Raw genomic sequence first — 24,811 nt, 5'->3', positions numbered from 1 at the left:
GGTCAGTATTGTGTTCCAGAAAACAGAACTGTGGCATTTTTGAGACGCTAACTTGAATCAGTAGCATGAGTTTTACAGGGTTCCTGGCTTCCTCTAAAATTAAAAAAATTAGTATGCACCACTACAGGCACATAAAGTTGAATACTAGAGACTTTGTAAATGTTGCGTTTCATCTTGTTCCCATTACCAAACATTAGGTTTGTGATGAAGTTAGGGGAAATCCTTGGTGCTTGGGGGTGGGGGTCTTAACCTAGACGGCTTAACAAAAATACAAAGAAGGCATTTGTTTTAAGCCCCAAAAACTATGGACACCAAAGCGTTTGGTAAAAGGGCAAGAAGGCAATGGGAAACTTAAAAATGCAATTTTGTAACAAACTAAAGCAGTATGGAACCTTCAGCTGTGGAAGTCTGGCTTTCCTTAGATTCCAGACAAAAGAAGCGTTTGCGAACCGAGGGGATTTGACTTCCTGCGCACCCCGCATCACAGCCTGTCTGGTTTCCACGCTTCCCCTCCAGGGCCAGCAGTCGGAGGGGGCAAGGCCAGGCGGCCGCCATTCTTCAGGGGGGCTCGGTGTCCTGGGAGGGAGCCAGGCCCGGGCAAAGGGTCCTCAAGAGGGCTGGCGCAGAACTCTGCCCGTCCGAAGGCGATCGAGGCCGGGACGAGGCTTCTCCGGTGCGGGGGCCAGGAGAGAGGGAAACAGCGCGCAAACCCAGTACCGCCCATCCCTTATCGGCGTCCGAGGGGAAGGGCGGAGAGCCGAGGAAACAGCGGGCCCCGCGCCCGAGCTCCCGCCCGAGCGCCTTTTAAACTGCGTTTCTGCACCTCTCGCCCTGCGCCGCGGCGGCTGGAACCCGCGCGAGCCGCCCAGCCAATGGGCGGCGCGCTTCCTCCGGGCGCCCGCCAATGGCGGCGCGCGTTCTTGGGGCGTGCGCGAGCCAGGCTCCCCCCACCCCACCCCACGCACTAGCTTGTGTGTGGGCTCGGCTCGCTGCGGGCTCCTGGTTCGGCCGCACTTGCTCCCCAGTCGTGCGCCAGGGGCTTTTTGTGGCGGGGGCCAGACCTGGGTTTTGTGTCCCGAGTTCTGTGCCGTGCCCGCGGCGCCGCTCCGGGGCAGGGATCTCCCGAGGCGGCGGGCGCAGCCCCGGGGACCAGCGAGCGAGCGCGCCGGCGTGAGCGGCGGCGGCGGCGACTGTGAGGGTCCGGAGAGGAGAGAAGGAGGGGGACGAGATGCCGGAGTTCCTAGAGGACCCTTCGGTCCTGACCAAAGACAAGTTGAAGAGCGAGTTGGTCGCCAACAACGTGACGCTCCCGGCCGGCGAGCAGCGCAAGGACGTGTACGTGCAGCTCTACCTGCAGCACCTCACGGCGCGCAACCGGCCGCCGCTCGCCGCGGGAGCCAACAGCAAAGGGCCGCCCGACTTCTCGAGCGACGAGGAGCGCGAGCCCACGCCGGTGCTCGGCTCCGGGGCCTCCGTGGGTCGCGGCCGCGGCGCCGTCGGCAGGGTAAGGCGAACCCCCCCGGGACCGGGGCCGCGGGAGACGGGCGTTTGGCGACCGCGGCGCGTGCTCGGCGGCGGGGCTGGCCCCCTCCCGGGGTTCCCCGTGCCCGCGGCGGCGCCCCGATCGCGAGGCCGCCGGGGAGGGCGCGGAGAGGGGAGTCCTCGGTGCGAGCCGCCCCGGCTGTGCTGCTTGGCTGCTCGGGCCCGGTGCACGGTCCGGAGTGGGTGTAGACGCGGCCTTCCGAGCCGTTTTCTAAAGCCCGACAGGCTTGGCCCCCAGCGCGCGAGGTGAAGTTGTAGCGTTTTCCCGCTTTAGCGCCGAAGTGACTCGCAACAGTGTCAGAGCGCTCCCTGGAGGGCAGTTTGCGACATAGTCATTTCTGGCCTTTTTTTTTTTTTTTTTTTTTTTTTTTAAATAAAGGCATTCCCGCCTTTTTATGTTGTTGGGTTGTTTTTTTTTTTTTTTTTTTTTTTTAAACAGATGGAGGGCTTTTTGAACCGTTTTGTTTCCTCGCGTGTCATATTCTTCCAGTCATCAGGCCCCGCCTTAAGTGGGTTAGCTGTACTGTAAACTGAACGCTTTAAGTACGTTGCATTGGGAAAAGTTTGTTCCCGTAGACATCCTGGAGAATCCCAGCTAGTGAGCGTTTTGTTTCATCGTTGTAAGATTTTTGCTGAAGGAAGTAAAGACCCGGAAGCAAAAAGAAAAGTTTATGACATACCGATGTATCAGTATTACAATTTGAATGCCTTAGGCCAGTGAGATGTAAGATGCGTTCCTGCCGGTGTGTATCATTTTGCTTTTTTTGTTGCTGGCTTTTGGGGGGGGTACGTTTTAAATAATATTTTGTAGGTTTATATTTAGTTAACAGAATTCAAGTCATTAAAAATTAGTTATGAGTGTTGATTTGGAGTGTTTTAAATCTTCGAGAAGCACGTGAATGTTTTGACTGGTGTCGCTACTGTTTACTGGTATCGCGGTTTGCCTCTCGTTTTGGTGCTGGGAATTGATCTCAAAGCCTCTTTGCATGTACTAGCCGAGAACTACACCTCAAGGTGTTTGCTTCCTCGAAAGTTTACAGTGTCTAGCGGTAATTTTTTTTTTTTAAATGTGGGTTGTTTCCTGACTGCTCGAACAAGAGTGAAAGCTACGCCAAACGCATGTGTGGATTTAGTTGAGAAAACTTTTACCCTTAACTTTCAATGCCTTAAGTGTCTTAAGATTGGCACAAATCCCCGGGCGGTGGTGGCGCACACCTTTAATCCCAGCACTTGGGAGGCAGAGGCAGGCAAATTTCTGAGTTCCAGGACAGCCAGGGCTACACAGAAAAACCCTGTCTCGAAAAAACAAACGATTGGCACAAATCAGTGTCTAGTAAGCACTAGCCCCGTGAATTACAGCGTCCGGCACCTGTAATCCCAGCGGTCTGGAGATGATGTAAGCTGGAGGGTCAGTCCATGGCCGTCCTCAGCTACTTGAGCTCTTGCCTAAAACCAAGTAAATATTGACCAGCCTACTATCTATCTTTGGTGTCACCTATTTGTGGATTCTGTGGGGGCAAACATACCATGTTATTGTTTGTGTGTGTGTTTGAAGATTTTTTGTTGTTTGTTGATTGGTGTTTCTTCTGCATGTGTCTGGGGTGCCATATCCCCTGGAACTGGAGTTGAGCATCCATGTGGGTGCTGGGAATTGAACCAAGGTCCTCTGGAAGGGCAACTAGCTTAAGAACACACGGGCCCCCATGTTACTGTATTTTCAATTCCACAAAATAATGGGTTTCCTCCTAACTTTTTACTTACCCATGTGTCAAGCTCTCCCGTGGCTCCTAACCCCTTTCTCCCTTCACATTAGTCCCCTTGCACTCCCTTCAATTTTACATGTCATGTGTTTTTTTCTAAATCTAGACCCAGCATGTTAGGAGTGTGTAGGCAGGATATTTGTCTTTGGAAGGGGAGTTGAGATAGGGTGTCCTGTGACCCTGACTGTTCTTGAATGCACTGTAGCCCAGGATGACATTGTCTCTGATTCCCGGGTACTGGGATTGTGGGCATGTGCCACCATGCCTGGCTTTGCCTGGCAAATTTCACTTAACATAATCTCCTTTCATCCATTTTTTTACATGGCATGATTTTATTCTTTATAGCTGAGTAAAAAGCCTTTATGCATATTTACATTTTCTTCAGTGATTCGTGTAGTGGCAGGTCCCATGCTTTTTTTTTTTTTTTTTTTTTTTTTCTCTCTAGACAGGGTTTCTCTGAGGCCCTGGCTGTCCTGGAACTCACTCTGTAGACCAGGCTGGCCTCAAACTCAGAAATCCGCCTGCCTCTGCCTCCCGAGTGCCGGGATTAAAGGCGTGCGCCACCACGCCCGGCTAGGTCCCATGCTTTTTGTGGGCTAAAGCTATTCAGGGGCCTAGGGAGATGACCTGTCATGAAAACACAAGGACCTGATCTCCAGCACCCACATAAAAAGCTGGGCACACCAGTGGCATGTCTTTTTAAAAGATGTGGAAGACACATACCTGTACCAGAATGTGAAAACACACACACAACCACTTTAAGTAAAATTTAGTAGCTGATAGGGCTGGAGAAATGGCTCAGTGGTTAAGAGCACTGACTGCTTTTCCAGAGGTCCTGAGTTCAAATCCCAGCAACCTCATGGAGGCTCACAACCATCTGATGCCCTCTTCCCTTGTTTCTGAAGACAGCTATAGTGTACTCATATAAATAAATCTTTAAAAAAAACAACAACAAAAATTGTCTAGCAGTGGTGGCTCACTTGGGAGGCAGAGCCAGGCAGATTTCTGAGTTCTAGGACAGCCAGGGCTACACACACACACACACACACACACACACACACACAAAAGCAAAACCAAAAAAAGGAGGAAAAAAATTGTCATATTTCCTCTTACCAGCTCAACTTACATGAAAGATCCTTCCTTTTTTGTGAGCACTTCTGTGGGGCTAGGCTGTATGTACATCGAGAGTAGAGGGACAGTTTAGCATGCTCCAGAAGTGTAGCACTGATGCCCAGCACTTGGTGGAGAGACACAGTTCTTGCTATAGCCCGTGGATGCTGGCTCCAACCCAGCTCTTTATGGCGGGGGTTCTTTCTCTCAGTGGGTCTCATACGATAGGTGTGTATTCTCCGCCTGCACGGTTTAAATCTTTTTAAATGTATAGTCTTGATTGGACTCAATGGTATCAAGTACTTGAGAAACTAATACTGAAAACAAGTACAAGAATAAAGTGAGTTGTGATTTAGGAATTAAATTACCACTTTAAAGTGCAGCACAGGGAACGTATCTTGAATTTCAGAAGAAATGTAGAACATTTTTGATTGCTTGTATAAAAGTTATTCCCCTGGTTTTTTCCTGCCTTGGTTACCTGTGAGCTAGATAGCATGATGTTCCACCGTGCCCAGCCTTCGTGAATATTTTTAAATTAAGGGTAATTCCATAAAAGGATATGATTGTTTCATATGTATTACCATCATAGAATTCTACCTTGGATGCGTATGATGGGTCCTGTGGTGTCGGGGGTGGGTGGGAAGGGGAGAGATTTAGGCTTCGAGTTATCTGTCTTTGGTAGCAGTATTTTTAGGTGTTAAAATCACCTAGATAGTAGGCACAAGAGCACACATTTGTGGGGTTGGCAATCTGCCTTTTTGTTAGAGCATGCCAAGCATGAAAGTTCGCTGTTAGGGATCCAGCGGAGCATAGTAACATTCCTGGTGAGCCTGTCGGGGGAGGAAGGAACTTCAGGCATGCATAGTTGTCTATTTGCGTACAGAAATTCTTGCTGTATAGCTCAGCCTGGCATTAAACTTAGGATCCTCGTCCCGGGCTCCGTGTGCGGGAGTTGAGGATGCCCCACTGCTTGTGCTGATGATCTGTGGGTGGGTGGGTGCTTCTTCTGTTTTGTTTTAAGACAGGGCTTCCTTCCCACAGCTCTGACTGGACCTGACTCCTGAATAGTGCAGAAGGATGAAACACAGTTAGATACATGACTGCCCCATGTGGTATTCTATAGCTGGGTATGATGGCTCGCGCTTAGTTCTACAACGTGGGAGGTGACAGCAGGAGGACTGCTGGGAGTTCAACAAGGTCACCCTGGACTACAGTCTTTAAGAGCTCTGGCTGCTCTTCCAGATAACCTAGGTTTGCTTCTCAGCACTGAACTGACTTGGTTACTCACAATCAGAAGTCCTTGTTCCGGGGATCTGATGCCCTCTTGTGGTCTCCACAGGTACTGACTGAATGCACATAGTTAAAGCTACTTCAAGGGTGGTAAATTCCACACAGTTAATGCTTACTCTTTGGTTGAAACTGCTTTGTTAACAGAATACACCAAACTACCCACTTCCCACTACTTGTTCTTATTAAATTTAGTATTTATTAGGTGGTGTTACTTTCCTGAAACTTTTCCCCCTACAGATTAAATATTAATATCAAATAGCCTGTTGGTGGACCCCAACTTTCTGGGCTCAATTTATGCAAGCAGATTACCTGCTTCAAAATGTATTTCTTGTTCACTTGAAGTTTTTTCATTATGGAAATGTAAATTCAAGAGGCTTATGTTATTTTTTCTTTCTTATTTTTAAGGGAAGACTGGAACCCAGCACATGCTAGGCAGACACTCCAGTGTGGAGTTATATTCACAGCCCATCGCGTCTGATAGGAAGGGTTTCGTTTTGTTTTTTAATGACTTAGATATGGGTGTTCTGCCTGCATGTATGTTTATGTGCCACTTGTGTCCAGTGTCCTAGGAGGCCATTTATTTTACTTTGCTTTTATTTGCTTTTGTACACTAGATGCCATTACTGTCTCTGTAATTAGCACCCTATCACTAAGCTGCCCTCAACCCCCAAGAGCAGTGTTTTTATTTTTATTTATTTTTTAAAAGAGTTTTGTTGTTGTTTTTTTTTTTTTTAAGATTTATTTATTTATTATATGTAAGTACACTGTAGCTGTCTTCAGACACCCCAGAAGAGGGCGCCAGATCTCATTGCGGATGGTTGTGAGCCACCATGTGGTTGCTGGGATTTGAACTCTGGACCTTCGGAAGAGCAGTCGGTGCTCTTACCCACTGAGCCATCTCACCAGCTCTTTATTTTTATTTTATGTACATTTTTTTTTGACTGACTGCATGTCTGTGTGTAGGTGTCGGATCCCCGGAACATGAGTTATAGACAGCTGTGAGCTGCCATGTGGGTGCTGGGAATTGAACCCAGGTCCTTTAGAAGAGCAGCCAGTGCTCTTAATTGTTGGGGCTAATGTGAAAATAAGTCACCTTGTTGATTGCATAGAGAATGTCATGTAAATGAGTTCTTTCATATAGAGGAGATAATTGTACTTTGTTTGCAGAAAGCCACAAAGAAAACTGATAAGCCCAGGCTAGAAGATAAAGATGATCTGGATGTGACAGAGCTCTCTAATGAAGAACTTCTGGATCAGCTTGTAAGATATGGAGTGAATCCTGGTCCCATTGTGGGTAAGGGTTTTGTTTGTTTGTTTTTTGTTTTGTTTTAAATTTATTATATGTAAGTACACTGTAGCTGTCTTCAGACACCCTTGAAGAGGGCATCAGATCCCATTACGGATGGTTGTGAGCCACCATGTGGTTGCTAGGATTTGAACTCAGGACTTTTGGAAGAGCAGTCAGTGCTCTTAACCACTGAGCCATCTCTTCAGCCCCATTTTTATACTCTTATTAATTGTTAGGGGATCCTCTGAGACCATTTGTCACTATTTAACCAGTAACGTTTTAGTTTCCTTAACTCTCATAAGGAGGGGGAGTTTCGGTAGATTATGTGTAAGATTACCAGTTGCTGATATTGTCCTATTCAGGGATCATATTGTGCGATTCTGTAAGCCTTGTGGATCTTATCAGGCCGAGTCATCTGCATTAGGGAATTGGAGAGTAATGAGTAGAGTGTAAGTACTCAGGTCCTGAGTGTCCGTTTCCTAATTAGCATTAAGGTTTTTGTTCTAAGTCTGTCTAAAGAACAAACGAAACAGAAGGCGTGCAAGAACTAAATCCTCTAGATCTGTCATTGACTTTTCTAGGTAGTAGTGTATTGCCAGGTTGATCATGCCTTTCTTACAGAGCTTAGGCAGTGACCTCAAGACTGGGAGAAATCCACACAGAACTTCAGGGTTCTGTGAAAATTGGAACTCAGTATGGAGATTGGTTGGGTTTTGTTTCAACTATAGTTGGAAACAATGAGTTGGTTTTGTTTGTCTGTCTGTCCAGTCTGGATCTCACTGTGTAACCTGCCTAGCTTTGTCGCCCACGTGCTGGAATTAAAAGTATACTTCTCAGGCTACTCGCAGACAAACCTGTGGTTATGATTACCAACACACATTTGCTATCTCTTGTGAAATTCTGAAGGACAGTAAAAAATACATATTACATAAAAATGTGCTAATTACATGATATGTTACATGTTAAAATATCAGTTGTCTATCATAAGACCTCTTATCCAAAAATAAAAGAAAGATATATAACTAATATAAAGTAGAAATTGAAGATATTCAAGTAAGATTTATAGAATTTGATACCTATAGTTCAGTGGCTGTTTATAGGCATATTGATCTCAGTGTTGTGAAGTATACTCATTTTCTGTTCAAGGTTTCCCTCTGTTTATATAAAAGCTCTTTGGGGAGCTGTAGAGCTAGCTCAGCATTTAAGAGCACTGGCTGCTCTTTCCAGCACCCATGTGGCCAACAACTATCTGTAACAGGACATACAACACTGTCTTCTGGCCTACACAGGCACATGGTGTACAGACATACATGCCAACAAAACACCCACTCACATAAACAATAAAATCTTTTTAAAAAAATATAATCTTGTATTAATATCCCAGAGAAACAACTATTTTGTAAAAGAAAACATTATGTATTATTTTTTTAATCACTTTAGAAACAGAAAGCATGTTGCTTAAAAAGTGGTTTTCTGTAGGGGCTGGAAAGATGATCCCAGTTTAAAGAAATTGTTTTTGCTGAGGACCAGAGCTTTATTCTGAGAACTCACATTGGGTGATACACAGAGGTCTGTAACCAGCTCCGGGGGGATCCAGGGCCTCTGGTCTCTAGGTATTTGCACTACACACACACACACTCACCATATTTTGTTTATTTTTTTTAATCTTTTAAAAAGATAATTTCATGCCAATATAATGGAACTTCTCCCTTCACACAGGAACAACCAGGAAGTTGTATGAGAAAAAGCTGTTGAAGCTGAGGGAGCAGGGACCTGAATCGAGATCCTCTACTCCTCTTCCAACAGTCTCTTCCTCAGCAGAAAACACAAGGCAGAATGGAAGTAATGACTCTGACAGATACAGTGACAATGATGAAGGTAACATTTTAACTGCTCTTAACCATGTGGGGCTTTTTCCTGACTCTGTGTTGAGCAGAGAAAGGTATCCTTTAAAGCAGTATGGGCAGATACTTGTAATTTAACTTTCTGTTTAAATAGCTATTTATCTTTTGCTTCAAAGTGATGCTTTTATATAAAGGCAAAGTTTTCTTTTTCCTTCTCCATTATCACATCTATAGAAGAAATCATTAATTTGATATTTAGCTTACTAATTCATTTTTATATTTAATGACCAGATTAGTACATGCTACTTTATTTTTTTTTTTAATTCTATATAAATGATGGGTTGGGTCTTTTATGGGCCATTTTTATTCCGTGTATTTTTTTTTTTTTTGGTCCATATTACATGTTTATGTGTTTATTCCCTATAATTAATATACAGTGTTAACAAGAAAATATAACATTTCTATTAATAGGTGATTTTTAAATATTTTGGGACTAAAATAGGAAGTATATTTCTTTTTAAAATTAGAATAGTGCAGCCTTTCATACTTAAAAAAATTTAACTCATAATAATTTGCTAATCTTGTAAATCTTTAGTTTGGCTGTGCCTTCCAAGGCACTGTATAGCAGATGAGTCGCTGAGAGTGTGAAGTATAGGGCCCTTTTCTTCAACAACACTATTTTAGCAAGGAGGCAAATAAGACCAGCCCAGACCAGTCATGCTTAAACTTCCTGCCTCTTTTGCCTCTACAGGAAAGAAGAAAGAACACAAGAAAGTGAAGTCCGCTAGGGATTGTGTTCCTTTTTCTGAACTTGCATCTACTCCCTCTGGTGCATTTTTTCAGGGTATTTCTTTCCCTGAAATCTCCACCCGTCCTCCTTTGGGCAGGACTGAACTACAGGCAGCTAAGAAAGTACAGACCGCTAAGAGAGACCCACCTAGGGAGACTTGTACTGATACGGCCTTGCCCGGGAAGGGACAGACGCACAAGTTAGCCCCTGGACGGGGTTTATTTATTCCTTCAGAGTCTAGCTATGATAGATGTGTAGAGAAAAGTTCTTCACCATCTTCTCAGCGTGAATTTGCTGCCAGGCTGGTCTCTGCTGCAGCTTCTCCTTCACTGATAAGAGAAACCACTACTACTTACTCTAAGGACATAGTGGAAAATATTTGCCGTGGAGGGAAGAGTAGAGCTCAGCCATTGCGTGCTGAAGAGCCTGGCGTGTCAGATCAGTCGGTTTTCTCTAGTGAAAGAGAAGTTCTGCAGGAGTCGGAGAGGTCGCAGGTCATTTCTCCACCACTTGCTCAGGCAATCCGAGATTATGTCAATTCTCTGTTAGTCCAGGGTGGGGTCGGCAGTTTGCCTGGGACTTCTGATTCTGTGCCCACACTGGATGTAGAAAACCTATGTAAGAGACTTAGCCAGTCCAGCTATCAAGATTCTGAATCCCTGTCCCCTCCCCGAAAAGTCCCAAGACTAAGTGAGAAGCAAGTAAGGGGAGGGGACTCAGGCTCCTGTGTGGCATTTCAGAATACACCTGGATCCGAACATAGGTCTTCTTTTGCCAAAAGTGTTGTCTCTCATTCTCTGACTACTTTAGGAGTAGAAGTGTCTAAGCCACCACAGCATGATAAAATAGAAGCCTCAGAGCCGTCTGTTCCTCTCCACGAATCTATCCTAAAAGTGGTGGAAGAGGAGTGGCAGCAAATTGATAGGCAGCTGCCCTCGGTGGCATGCAGATACCCAGTTTCCTCCAGCGAGGCAGCACGGATATTATCAGTGCCAAAAGTGGATGATGAAATCCTGGGGTTTATTTCTGAAGCCACCCCACGAGCAGCCACTCAGGCGTCCTCCACTGAGTCTTGTGATAAACATTTGGACTTAGCTCTCTGTAGATCTTACGAAGCTGCAGCATCAGCATTGCAGATTGCAGCCCACACGGCCTTCATAGCTAAGTCTCTGCAAGCTGACATAAGTCAGGCTGCACAGATTATTAATTCAGATCCTAGTGATGCACAGCAGGCACTCAGGATTCTGAACAGAACCTATGATGCAGCCTCCTATCTTTGTGATGCTGCATTTGATGAAGTGAGGATGTCTGCCTGTGCCATGGGGTCTTCTACCATGGGTCGGCGTTATCTGTGGTTGAAGGATTGTAAGATTAGTCCAGCTTCTAAGAATAAATTGACTGTTGCCCCCTTTAAAGGTGAAACATTATTTGGAGGGGAAGTACACAAAGTTATTAAAAAGCGTGGAAATAAGCAGTAATGAGGTTAAGAACAAAGGCAGAAACTTTGACTTGGAGAATTTGTGAGCCTTTCTAAGACTTTAGTCTCCTAATAGAACTAATTTCAAGGTGTTACGCTACCACTTATCAAGTTACAGTCTAATTGCATATGTAGAGTTGAAGCTCCGTAGGTCACATCTGTCTTACATGAGCGTACAGCTTCCTGTTTCATTTAACATTTTAGATATACAAGGAATTCCGCAACTAGAATGTCAGTGGAACCCTCGCTCCTTTAGTTTGCCATTCACTACTTCCTGATGCATAGGTCGGAGTTAAACTTTGTTAGTCACTTGAAACACCGATTTCCCATGTCCGCCCCTGCACCTCCCCCCCCCCCCCCAGGAGTTTAACTTTGAGAAGGCAAGGCTCCCGTGTGTAGTATGCCGAGTCTCACAGCTCCTGTGATTCCAGTCTGCTCTGCCTTCTGCTGCTTGCTTTCATTACATAAATAATATTTTGCCATGAGTCCTTTTGTTGTCCACTCATTACATTGCAGGACATCTCACAAGTGACCTTTGCACTGCAACAAACTTCATAATAATTCTAGATCAGTGTAACTCTTAAGTGCCAGTACACAAACTTATTGCTTGACTCACAGACAAGCGTGTGCATGTATTGAAGGGAAAGACCCTGCTGCTCTGTGTGGGAGAGGATGCATGTGCTTGGCATGCATGTGACCGAGTGGTTCAAAGCCACTTTAAAGTTTAATGAGAATTTAAATCTAGAGATGCTTTGTAAACAAATAAGAGGTAAATTGTATACCTGTATGTATGTATAGACACAAACACATTTCTGCACATTTTTAATAATCGAATAGAAAGGCAGTGTACAGTTTTATGTCTGATAGAGGAGGTAGCCAACAAACAATTCCTAGTTACACAAGTACATGGACCACATTTGAGGAACACAGGGAGGGATGGTAAGTGGAGTTCTGGTACACCTCACCTTCACTCAGCATGACTTGTTAGATGAACAAGACACAACAAAGGTGGGGCTTTTTTATTTTCTACATGTATTTAAAGGTATTTTATATGTCCTACATAGATCTGGATGCTAAAACCAACAAGATGTTTTCTAAAAACCTTAAGAATTTTTACTATACCCCAATGTCTGTGTCTGTATGAAGCAATGTATTACCCTGTTTTCATTTGTATGGTTGTAAGGTAAGGAATCCTAGCTGTCGGGACGCTGTGGAAAACAGTCTCAAGCATAATCAAATACGGTCTCGGTGTCCGTGTCTACCACTACCATGTTCTTAGGCTGCACAGTCCATCGCTACAGCCCTGTTACTTGTCTTTAAAATGTACATGTATACATGTACCTGTGAAGTGCTGTGTGATTTCTTTAAAGCAATGTATGCCTGTAGAATGCTTCTACAAATTCAATAAAGTTGTTAAATTTGAACAGTTTTGTGTGGTCTCCAGAAACATGTTTTATGTGTGCTTTATTCTTGGAGTTTGAACAAGCTGAATATTTGTGGATGAACATGCCTTTTCCATTTCATCATGGAAACATTCCAGTAGTGACTGGGATTCTACTTACCACATGTCCTCCTATTTAAGGACTATGTATTTAATTGGCTGTAAAATCTAAATTTGAACAAGAACTTAATTTGTAGCCACATAGTTTGTCTAATCAATCAGTTTCTGCTTGCTAAGAGGTATTTATTTATTTATTTACTTTGCTCTATGTTGTCTGAGGTTTCTTAGATTCTTCTGAGTTCAGCAAGAACAAAAGTAGCTTTTATAATGCTGACGAGTATACCAAATGCAGATGACAGTCATAGATCTGGTGACAGTGTTGGATGGAGCTGGTTGCTTGGTCTTCATTGACCTGTTTGAACTATTTTAGTTAAAAATCACTATCCAGAGGGAGGGAGAAAGGCAGGTATATATGATCGACTAGGGTTAGACTGGAAGGCCAGCAAAGTCACAGAGTTATCTTACCAGTTTGAAGCATGGCTTCATTAGCTTGTATAAAATTAAGCCTTAGGAATTGACTCTCTTGTTTCTTTGCTAACAAAGCCAATTTCTAGACCTGTCTTGCTATGGTAAATGGCCACAAAAGTAGAAAACCGTTCCTGTTTTGTTGAGACAGTCCCACTGTGAGGCATGTGCTAGCCTTGGACTAAAGATCCTCCGGTGCCTGCAGCTCCAGGGGCTGGGGTTACAGATGTTCACACCATGGCTGATGGGAAGTTCTACTTTTTTAAAAGAGTCTGTATAGGTCTTAGAATTACGATAAAGCCAAGGTTAAAAGAATTCAAATACTCAGCCTTTTTTTTTTTTTTAATTTTTATTTTTTAATGTATACACTCTTGAGTTAATAACTGTAAGAGACTTTATAGTTTTGTTTATTATTTTGGTGCTAGGGATGGAGCCTACATATGGTCTACTACTGAACTAGAGCCTGTAATTAAGGAGAGTCATCATTAACATTAAAGCAGTAGGGTCACATCACTGGAAGTTACCATTATTAAGTGGTTGGTGTCACTCAATCTTTTTCACTTTTAAAATTCTCCCTCTTGTGATATTTTAATAGGTAACCTTTATCATACAGCAGTAATGTATTACAAGGACAGAACAGTTGTCACTTCCACGTTTGCCTTGGTTTTTAATGAAAATGCCTCCCCCTGGGCAGCTTGAAAGCCCTTTAATCCCAGTTAAAATCCCAGTCTAGGGGTGGGGATAATGGAAAAGAGTAAGTAGGGAGAAGTAGCCAGATTAAACACTGGTACAGGATTTTTTTTTTAAAAAGGGGGGGGGAAGGAATAAGTTTATAAGAGTGTATGTTCAGGCTGTTCTGTTTTCTATGAAAGGGTTTAAGATAAATCTTACTAAACATCTTTTTCGCTGATGAGGTATTAAAATAAACAGATCGTCACGTGTACTAATGTGCCTACAACCAGTAATATTAGTAAAAACGTAACGTCAGCGTTCCAATGAATAATGATTTCTTCAATGTTATTTCCAGACTCTAAAATAGAGCTGAAGCTTGAGAAGAGAGAGCCGCTAAAGGGCAGAGCCAAGACGCCAGTCACACTCAAGCAGAGAAGGATTGAGCACAATCAGGTATTTGTAGTTTTATGATCCCCGTGTCCAGGTGTGTCATCTGACTAGTTTCATCCATCCCATGTCTTGACCTTTGGTGCACACATGCCGTGTAGCCTGCTCACCCCACGGACTGGATTCATGGTTGAGTGGCGTGGGGCACATACTTTGTGAGATGTGTCATCAGCATAGCCTCCGTTGTTTATTGTGCTTAAGCAGTCTAGCATTAGTCATGCTGCCTGTTTCTGATTTGGGCGCAGCAGTTTTGAACCTGGGGTCTCGGGTATGCCAGGCCAGCGTTCCACCCTCCTGCTTCTTCCTCTTGAGATGATTGCCTCAGAAGATAAAATGCACCTTTTTTGATGCAACTTTGAAAGCTCAGGGAAAGTTTCATTTGTGTCTAGATTTCTCAGTTGAATTTCCTTTATTTGTAGCTTCTTAACACTCTGAAGCTAGCTAGTATGGTACATTATTTAAAATGACAATTTCCTCTTTTGGGGGCATGGGACAGGAAGGGCAAGGTAGAGTTTTCAGAAGAAAACTGGGAAGAGAATAAGCATAAGGCATCAATAAAGACCTTCTTTTACAGAGGGAAACAACTGGCTCTGATTTAGCTTCCGCACCCTCGGTTCTTTTCCTCATCTTTACTCGTTAGCTTGAAAATGTGTTCGTTTGTTGTTCATCTATCTTTTCCATGTTCTGTCTGCCTCTGGTTTCTGTGGTGTTTTTGAAGCAGTATTTCACAATGAAGCCCTGGCCTGCCTGACCAGGCTGGTCTCTAACTTGTAAAGCTTTCTGCTTCCTGAGAAATGGGATTACAGAGATGGGATCCCAGGTGTGCACTGACAGGTCCTGCTTCCTTCCTTCCGTGTGATCGGAGGGGAGAGGCAGGGTCCTGTTCTCCTGACCCTTTACAGGACTACAGGAGTGTACCACCAATCCTGGCCAAAAAATGGTTTCCTGCATAATTAAGTTGAGTCTGAACAATACGTCTATACTAATTCCCACCATGGCTGTTTCTCCGTCCTCCATTTGGTGAGCATAGTTAACCATGTCAGTATTTCCTACTTGCTGCAGGTGGCAGGTGGTTTTCAAGGGTTTTATCTGTTTCTTGATACCCTGTGTAATCTGGCATACTGGGGCTAGACCTGCATGTGGCAGTGCAGAGACTTGGGGTTTTTTTTTCTTTTGTAGTCACAATAAAAATGTTTGTCAGTTCTGGAGTAGCCTTGTTTTAACTGTTGGACTGTGGACTCCTATCTATTTAAATAGAACTATGTAGCTGGTGACTACTATATTGGACAGCATAGCCTTAAAGGGTTGGTCTGGGTTTGGGTTCAGTTTCTTTGAAAAGAATACGTCATAAATGATGTTGTAGCCTTCCTACTGATCATTTCAGGAAATATGAATTTCCTTCAAAAATATTAAAATTAATTAATAATAGTTCAGCTGTTGGTCTTTTCAGTTAAAGATTTTAACAGCTGTGGATAATATTGCCTAAACCCGTGATTTTATTAAAGTCACAAAATGATGACCTCTCATCGTGTGATTTGATATCTGTGACTCATTACCTCATGTTCCTGGATAAGATCCTTAGCTGCCTTAAAGTTAAGTTCAAATAAAACAACTAGGAAAAACTGGATTTGAGATAGGGTTTCTCTGTGTAGCCTTGGCTAGTCTGAGAACTTGCTCTATAGACCAGGTTGGCTCAAACTCACTGATCCAAATTCTGGGATTAAAGGTGTGTACAATCACACTGGATAACATATTTTTAAAAAACAATTTATCTTTTTAGAGATTTATTCATTTATTATATCTAAGTACACTGCAGCTGTCCTCAGACGCTCCAGAATAGGGTGCCAGATCTCATTACGGATGGTTGTGAGCCGCCATGTGGTTGCTGGGACTTGAATTCAGGACCTTCGGAAGAGCAGTCAGTGCTCAACTGCTAGCTATCTCTCCAGCCCCAATAAATTTTTTTATGCTATGTTTTTGTTTTGTTGTGTTTTTGAGACAGGATTTTTCTATATAGTCTTGGCTGTCCTGTAATTTTCTCTGTAGAACCGGCTAGCCTTGAGCTTACAGTGATCCCCCTGCCTCTGCCTCTTATCTCCTGCGCACTGGGATTAAAGGCATGTACCACCACTGCCTGATTTACGTATGATTTTTACATTCCTGATCACTAAATACAGTCATTACCCCCACCATACCCAAGCCTGCTGCAGGCTGTACAGTTGCTTTCCTACTGGGCTGATTCATAGCCAGATAGGTGGGGTCTAGAGTCTGCTTCCTTCCTTTGTGTCCCTTCTCTCCTCTGTCCCTAAGGAGAATTTGTGAGCATGTGATAACATCTCAGGCTTACAAATACAGCCTGTAAACCTCGGTTCTCACTCGTGTCTCATGCTGAGCGTCTTGGTCCTTCTAATTGTAGTTTTCCTGCATTTTACGTGTTTCAAAATAACACTAAGACTGCTAAATGGAATCCAGTGGGTTCATTTTTCATTACTAGGATATAAAGTAAAATACTGTGTCTAAAATATTTATGTTTTTAGGCAATAGTTTAATGGACTGCTGGAGTTTTATGTGACATAGGAAATAGACTATCGGTTGTTTATATTTGCTCCTTTACATCAAACATTCCTTCCTTTCTTTTATCTTAGCATTTATTCCCGAATCAAAATGCTCTCCCTTGTCCCCATTCCTAGGGTAGCTGCAGCCTGCATACTGAGATTTGTGGATTGGCTACACTTTTATTCAGCTGCTTTGCCTTTGGTGAATGTGAGGGTTGGTTTCACTATGGGCTCTTTAAGCCTAGACAAGCAGCCTTCTTTCTGCGAGTAGTGTCTCTGTTGATGTGTGAGTGAAAGTGCTTTCTAGTTTTTGCAGTGCCTTACCAATGTCTTTACATCACAGGCCTCTACTGCAGTATTCACGTGTGGGTAGTGAACGCTTCAGAGTAACTCAGCTCTTTATCTGTACTCTCGCTCCACGTTTACATGTTCTCTCAACCCTCCCTCTGTCCTGTGAGTCAGATCCAGCAACTCTTACATGCTGTGTACCTACTTCGAGACAGAGTCTCACTTTGCAGCCCAGGCTAGCCTCAGGCTACTCAGCCTGGGGGCTCAGCATCCTCTGGTTTACAAGTGTGCAGCACCATGCAAGACTTGTTTATATCTTACTATAAAGTAGTACAGTATGGGGTTTTTGTTAGTTCAGATTTAAGAGCTTAGCTCCTTGTACCCTCACATGCCTAAGCTCTTTAATGCATTCTGACTTACTCCACACCTCGTAGCTTCATAGAATTCAGGGAGAGAATTGTTTCCTCTACTTTTCCCCAAGATAAATCAGGACTTTTCTAGGGAACAGCTTGCTGATGATAGGTGGAACTGTGAATCTTCCTTGGCCTCAAAGCATAGAATACTCACATTCTGTATATACTAGTGAGATAGTCCTCTGTGTGATTGGTGCATCTTTCCAAATTCTGCTATTGGATGATAACTTTATCGATTTTTATTTACATTCTCAAAGTCAGTTGCTGTGAGTGGCAATGTGTGCTTATAGCTGCAGCACTGCTAGGCAGGCACAGGAGAATGAAGAGCTGGAGGCCAGGGCATGAGAGACGGGAATGTATCACCAGGATTCAGAGCACAGACTGACGGTGTGTCTGAATTGGACATTTGACTGTTGATAAGAATTTTTGTTACCATGGTCTGCTTTCTGTGTTTTATTTACATAATGTATCTTTGACATTAATTTTACATTCAGCAGAGATTCCCTAACTAATAACAGGATAAGGGAGATTGAGATTGGTGCTGACAAACAGCCTACTGCTTAGTGTTCTTGCAGCGACCTGCGTCAGATTCTCAAACCCACATCATGGCTCACAGCTGCTTGTATCTCCTGCCACAGGGGACCCTCTAATTGGCCTCTGATGTGTATGTGTACAGATATACACATACGAGCCGGGCGTGGTGGCGCACGCCTTTAATCCCAGCACTCGAGCACTCGGGAGGCAGAGGCAGGTGGATTTCTGAGTTCGAGGCCAGCCTGGGCTACAGAGTGAGTTCCAGGACAGCCACGACTACGCAGAGAAACCCTGTCTTGAAAAACCAAAAAAAAAAAAAAAAGATATACACAAACAATTAAAATATATTTCTTTAAAAAATAAGCTCTTGGGGCTGGTGAGATGGCTCAGTGGGTAAGAGCACCCGACTGCTCTTCCGAAGGTCCAGAGTTCAAATCCCAGCAACCACATGGTGGCTCACAACCATCCGTAACGAGATCTGGCGCCCTCTTCTGGAGTGTCTGAAGACAGCTGCAGTGTACTTATATATAATAAATAAATAAATCTTTTTTAAAAAAAAATAAGCTCTTGCTGGGCAGTGGTAGCACATGCCTTTAATCCTAGCACTCAGGAGAAAGGCAGGACAATTTCTATGAGTTCAGGGCCAGCCTGGTCTACAGAGTGAGTTCCAGGACAGCCAGGACTGCATAGAGAAACACTTTCTAAAAAAAAAGAATAAAAACAAACAAAAACCCACCACAAAACAGAAACTCTTACAGTGTGAATCCAAATTTAAACATGAGATTGGCTTTGGAGCTGTTGTAGAGTTGGAATGGTGACACCGCTAGCAAATCAGCATGCTTACTTAAAACGGGATCAGAGTGAGAAGTAGCTTAGCAAGTACTGACACACGTAAAGCTGATGCTGATGTTCGTGCACTGTTAGCTTGACAACCGCTGCACACACCAGATTGGCTGAGTGGAGGTGAGCTAGTGGGAAAGGCCTAAGGTTTTTTGTTGTGGTGGTTGAGTTTTTTTGGCTTTGGAGTTTTTTGGTATGATGTTAGTAGCCAAACATGGTATTGCTTTCGTATGTGATGCAAGCCATGTCCCCATCCCCAAGGTACTTTTTTATTTTTTTAGTCAGTCTCAATATGTACCCTAGACTGTGCTAGAACTTGTGTCAGTTCTCTTGTTTCTGCTTCCCTGAAGCCAAGATGACAAGTGTTTTACCACTGTGCTTAGTCACTAAAGTTTAAATGAGGGGAAAGTTAGTTCTCCTTCCTCCCGGAGAAAAATGAATCTGGGGTTGGAAGGCAGCCACTGTCTGCTTTCTGTAGGGAGGGAGGGGTACAATTACAGTTTGAGCGACTCTACTAAAATAATTAAATCACATGGAAAGACTGATTTATGAACAGCCATAGAAGTTTGTTTTCTTCTTTTTTCTTTTTTCTTTTTCCTTGCTGGGAATAGAACCCAGGACTCACACATGATAAAGAGGGCTCTAACACTAAGCTACTGCCATCAAAAGTGGTTGTTGTTTTTTTTTCTTATTTCCTTCCTTCCTTCCTTCCTTCCTTCCTTCCTTCCTTCCTCGAAACGAATCATAACAAATGATATGTTTTTATTTAAAGACAGATAAAGCTCAGTTCCCAAGCAGCACTTCCCAGGAGAAGCCAGTATGAGCTGTTAGTACCCTCAGCAGACTCTAGTGTATTTTATTACCCTTCACTATCTGGTGATTACAAAGCAGCAAAATTAGTGCCTTTAGAAACATTTTGAGGGCGTGGCATTGCTTGTAATTGCTGACGTCTAGAGAGTTCTTGGTTTTAAAAATGGCCATTGTTCAGGGGTTTGTGTTAGGATATGACTTTTTAATGTGTCGATGCTTGACTAGAGCTATTCTCAAGCTGGAGTAACTGAGACTGAATGGACGAGTGCATCTTCAACAGGCGGACCTCTGCAGGCATTAACTAGGGAGTCCACGAGAGGGTCGAGAAGAACTCCAAGGAAAAGGGTGACGCAGGGCTTGCCGCTGAGTCGGGTTTGCAGAGCGGTAGGGCTTTAGTGATTGCTTCACACTGATTGTTTTTGTTCTGTTTTCAAACTAACAGGTGGAAACTTCCCAGCATTTTCGTATAGATGGTGCAGTAATTTCAGAGAGTGCTCCCATAGCTGAGACTATAAAGGCTTCAAGCAACGAGTCCTTAGTAAATATGTCTTATAAACTATCTAAGTGCTAGTCTCTGTAACTACCCCTTAGGTGGAATTTGGGAGGTGGTAAATTTTGGCAAATGGAAATAAAATCTAATTAATTACAGAAGAATCCTAAATACCATGAGGATAACTTTTTTACTAAATATTTGAAGAGTTCTAAGGTTTCACGTGTGAAGCACTGAATGTGTTTCTAGATCCCACTCCCTAAATTTTTATTAGGGGAAAATCAAATATTACAGAAGTGAATTATCTTTTTTTATATTTTGTTTTGTTTTCATTTTAAGTGTATTTGCTATATTTGGATAATTCTGAGTCTAAATAATTTGAATCTTGGCAGGTGGCCAATAGGTTGACTGGAAATTTCAAGCATGCATCTTCTATTCTGCCAATCACTGAATTCTCAGACATAACCAGAAGAACACCAAAGAAACCATTGACAAGAGCTGAAGTAAATGGATACAATTTAGCCCAATGCTGTCTCTCATCTTTCAGAGTTTTGCTTTGCTTTGTTTTGTTTTGTTTTAAGTGGGAGGAGACAGAACTTTACTGGGAGGTTTATGTGTATATATATATGTGCATATATGGTTTAAAGGCAAATTTAGTTGTGAAAATAGAAATTAATACAGTGTGGCATACTAATACTATATTCCTGCTGCTGTGTGGCTCTTCAGTTCCTGGTTGCAGGGGAGTTGGTGTGCTGCTTGTATTAGGCTCTTTCTGTCATTGAATCCAAGTTTAAAATGCTACTTGGGCTGAGAGGGAAGCTGCCCTTTTCTTTTGTTGAAAAGACCTTCAAGTACCTTTGTGTGGTAGATTCCTGTATAACTGATCTTGAAAATGCTGGCTGCATGGCTTATTATAATTTTAATCTTAAGCGATGTTTTAAAAGCTGAAATGGTTTAATTGACTTTAAAACAAGATAGAGGTCTATATTAATTAGGTATCGTCTGTATTTAATCCTTTACATATCACAGATTAATAACAGGAAGAAATGGTGCACTCTTAATGCTTTCTTAATGCAAAACAAGGAAATCCCTTGGGATTTTACAAGCCTTGTTGGGCTGCTGGGTGTTTCCCTCTAATGACCACATTAAGGTGCATCCCAGTGGTGAGCTGTGAAGAGGCTTGGAGGCTTCTGAATACCTAGATGATAGCAAAACTAGGCCAGACGGTATTTTGTTCCCCTAAAGATCTTTTAAGTATTTAAGTTATTGCATGTTTATACTACATTTTAACTTGTGTTTGTTCTTTTTTTCTCACTAGGTGGGAGAAAAAACAGAGGAGAGAAGAGTAGACAGGGACATTCTTAAGGAAATGTTCCCCTACGAAGCCTCCACGCCAACGGGAATCAGGTACCTGGACGGATACAACTGAGTTTAAATGCATTCTAGAGAACTCTTAGTTCTTGATCACAACATTGTTGTAGCTTTGTTCTCAGAATCAAGTGGTTCATCTATGAAAATTGAATCATTCAAAATTTATTTTTATTACATGTAACTCTTTGGGGGACAAAGTGGGGACAGAGTTTGGCAGTAGTTGGGGTCAAATCCAGGGCCCCATACATAGAGCAAGTTCTCTGCCACTGAGTTCCACACACGCTCCCTTGCTTATTTTTAACTATTTATTTGGGGTGTTGGTGTTTACTTGTGGAAACCAGAGGTAGACATTGGGTGTCGCGTTACTTCCTCCGTAACTTGCCATTTTCTGTCTGGAGACAGCGTCTCCCTCTGAGCATGGTGCTTGTTGATTTGCTCACTGATTCTCTGAGCCATCTGTCTCCAGAGCCCTTTCTTATATTTGGGGGCACGGTCACTCACTAAACCTGAAGCATAACATTCAGCTAGATGGGCCAACAAGCCCCCAGCCATCCTTCTGTCTTCTGCCTGTCCAGAGAGGCTGCCTTGTCCAAGTTATTACTGAGTGATGTGTGAGTCAGAGGGCAGCTCTTGGGAGTTCACCCTGGGGGCTGAGGATTGAATTCAGGACACCAGACTTGGTAGAGAAAGCAGTGAGTGCTTTCTCGCTGGCTGAGACAAGAATACGCACATGCTCATGTGTGTTCACGCTAAACAGCAAGCACTTTGTTGACCAAGCTGTTGTCCTAGTCCTGCTTGGTCTCCTGTAGTCCAGGTTGTCCTTGAACTCATTGGGTAGCTTAGGATAACCTTGAACCCCTGATCCTTCTGCTTTCCCCTAAACCCTGAGATTCCAAGCATGTGCTGCAAGCCAGGTTTTGTCTTTGCACACACACACGCCCACTTTAAATCTGGAGAGATCTTTTTTGTGTTTTTGTGTGGTCAGGTACAAGCTGGTTTTCTTAGTTCGTTAGGCTTGGTGACAAGTGCCTCAACCCACTGAGCCATCATCCATTGCCACTGGTTCTGGCTTTTGTTTTGTGTTGGTTTTTGTTAAGTTTTATTTTTTCTTTTTTTGAGACAAGTTCTCAAGTCACCGGGCTGCTCTTGGATTTACCCTGTATGCAAGGCATATGTTAGACTTATGACACACTTCCCAAGTGCTGCGATCACAGGCACACAGTACACTACTCAGCCTCGAAGACAGGCTTAGAGAGTATTTATCCTAAATACTATTTTATAATATGATACAGCTAACTTTTTGGAGTATTGGAAACATGGTTGCTCTATAACAGCCCTGGCTGTTCTGGAATTCGCTCTGTAGACCAGGCTAGCCTCAGACTAAGATCTGCTCACCTGTTTCCCAAGAGCTAGAATTGAAGGTGGGCATCCCCATTTCTGGTGGTTAACAGTAGATGGAGAGACAGCTGTGGGTGCTCATCTTTAAACAGCTGAGCCTTCGCTCCGGTCTGAAACTAATTTTTAAGATAGAAATGGAGTTGGAGCTCTGTAATAGAATGCCCACTAAAGATCCATAAAAAGATGCAAGGCCCTGGCTTACCTCCCATCTTCACCATAAAACAAAAGAAAATACTAATGTAATAGCCGGGCAGTGGTGGCTCGTGCCTTTAATCCCAGCACTTGGGAGGCAGAGGCAGGGGGATCTCTGATTTTGAGGACAGCCTGGTCTACAGATTTGAGTTCCAGGACAGCCAGGGGTACACAGAAACCTTGTCTCGGAAAACAAACAAAGAAAAGAAAGAAAAGCATGTGATATGTCAATCCCCTGCTTTTATCTGACGATTTTCTGCTGCCGCATTTTGCAGTGTGCTTAGAAATCACACTAAGGTTTGGTTGTTGACTTGAATCATCTGGAATTCTGTTTCACTTTGAACAGTGCTAGCTGCCGCAGACCAATCAAAGGTGCTGCAGGCCGGCCGCTCGAGCTCAGTGACTTCAGGATGGAAGAGTCGTTCTCATCTAAGTACGTCCCGAAGTATGCTCCCTTGGCAGATGTCAAGTCAGAAAAGACAAAGAAGAGACGCTCCGTTCCCATGTGGATAAAAATGTTGCTGTTTGCCCTTGTGGCCGTGTTTTTGTTTTTGGTCTATCAAGCTATGGAAACCAACCAAGGAAATCCCTTCACTAATTTTCTTCAAGATACTAAAATATCCAACTGAAGAAATCATTTCGGCACATTCAACCTGATCTCCTGTTTTTAATAACTGTAGAAAAACATTTGTGTCCACTTGTTGACTGAAGAACTAAATTGTGATTTCACCTCAGTAAAGTTAGTGCTGCATTGAAAAGCAGACAGGATGCTTACAAGGATCTCATTTCAATATTTTGGACCTTGGAGATCACATTGTGCCATATGAATAATTTTTTTAGCTCCAGAACTTTTTTGTAGGCTTTATTTTTTTAATGTGGACATCTTATTTCACTTTTGGGGAAAATGCATTGTTTTGTGTATTTGAAAAATAAGGCAAAACATGGTGATGTAATGTGAAGCTGCACATTAAATACTTGGAATTCTTACAGAAAAGATTTATGACTTATTCTCTGCTGAGTAAAAATGTTACAAATGTGAATGACATTCAGTATGAGGAACGGTCGGTCACGCAGTTGTGCTTCCTGTACGCAGCGGTTTGTCCATGGAAGGAACAGCAATAAGCTCTTGTGTGACTCCTGTCATGTGGTCGTGCTGGTGCGGCCTTACCATACCACTCGCTAGAGTATCTGTCATATCATGGAAGTCCTACTTCATTAAAACCATTACGTACGCTTGGCTTTCCACAGGGACCTTGTAGAGCGGCAGATACCTGCTTTAGCTGGCTGTACGATTGAGGGAGCTGTTAGCTACCTCTAAGGCTCCCATTGGGATCCTGTGCTTTTTATTTACATTACTGTAAAGCATTTGTCCCATCCATCCAGATTATTAGCAAAATATTCTTTAGGTAAATATGTGTGAGGGTGTTTGTTTAGAAGTTAGAAACTAAACACTGGTCCCCTCTGTTTTACTTGGATTTCATTGTCTTCTTTTAACCAAAAAAAAAAAAAAAAAAATTGTTTTCAGCCAGGGATTTTTGGGTTTTTTGTTTTGGGTTGAGTCAGGGTGTTGTTTTTGATTGTTTTAGGCATATAATTCCTGGTGTAATTTGATTTAAAACTATAACCGACTTGCTTTTAAATCACATATGTAGTAGCTAATGCTTAATTTGTAATTTCAAATAAGGTGGGCATTATGGTTTTGTATACTCCTGAAATGATTAACGATATCCTTAT

General features: G+C 43.1%; 1 protein-coding gene across 5 annotated transcripts; it reads left to right on the top strand.

The window, feature by feature from the left end:
• Positions 1 to 970: 970 nt before the first annotated feature.
• On the top strand, positions 971 to 24,599 carry Tmpo (thymopoietin). Of its 5 annotated transcripts, XM_085843096.1 has the most exons (9): positions 971 to 1,504; positions 6,870 to 6,996; positions 8,710 to 8,868; positions 14,095 to 14,192; positions 19,852 to 19,971; positions 20,069 to 20,164; positions 20,509 to 20,619; positions 21,435 to 21,523; positions 23,424 to 24,599. In XM_085843096.1, exons 1-9 carry the CDS (start codon positions 1,229 to 1,231, stop codon positions 23,704 to 23,706), a joined length of 1,359 nt encoding a protein of 452 aa, XP_085699222.1. In that variant the 5' UTR covers positions 971 to 1,228; the 3' UTR covers positions 23,707 to 24,599. The 5 variants fall into 5 exon arrangements, with proteins under 5 accessions (XP_085699222.1, XP_085699223.1, XP_085699224.1 ...); XM_085843097.1 differs by lacking the exon at positions 19,852 to 19,971; XM_085843098.1 differs by lacking the exons at positions 19,852 to 19,971; positions 20,069 to 20,164.
• The last annotated feature ends 212 nt before the right edge of the window (positions 24,600 to 24,811 follow it).

This window comes from Mus caroli, unplaced genomic scaffold, assembly GCF_978045245.1.
Source record: "Mus caroli unplaced genomic scaffold, Mus_caroli_1 scaffold_9, whole genome shotgun sequence".
NCBI lineage: Eukaryota > Metazoa > Chordata > Mammalia > Rodentia > Muridae > Mus > Mus caroli.
This window is presented reverse-complemented; position numbering and strand designations above follow the sequence as displayed.

Coding starts and splice junctions, on each gene's coding strand:
- Tmpo (XM_085843095.1), top strand. CDS start 1,229: ATGCCGGAGTTCCTAGAGGACCCTTCGGTCCTGACCAAAGACAAGTTG. Junction 6,997..8,709: donor GAATCCTGGTCCCATTGTGG/GTAAGGGTTTTG, acceptor CCCTTCACACAG/GAACAACCAGGAAGTTGTAT. Junction 8,869..9,585: donor ATACAGTGACAATGATGAAG/GTAACATTTTAA, acceptor TTGCCTCTACAG/GAAAGAAGAAAGAACACAAG.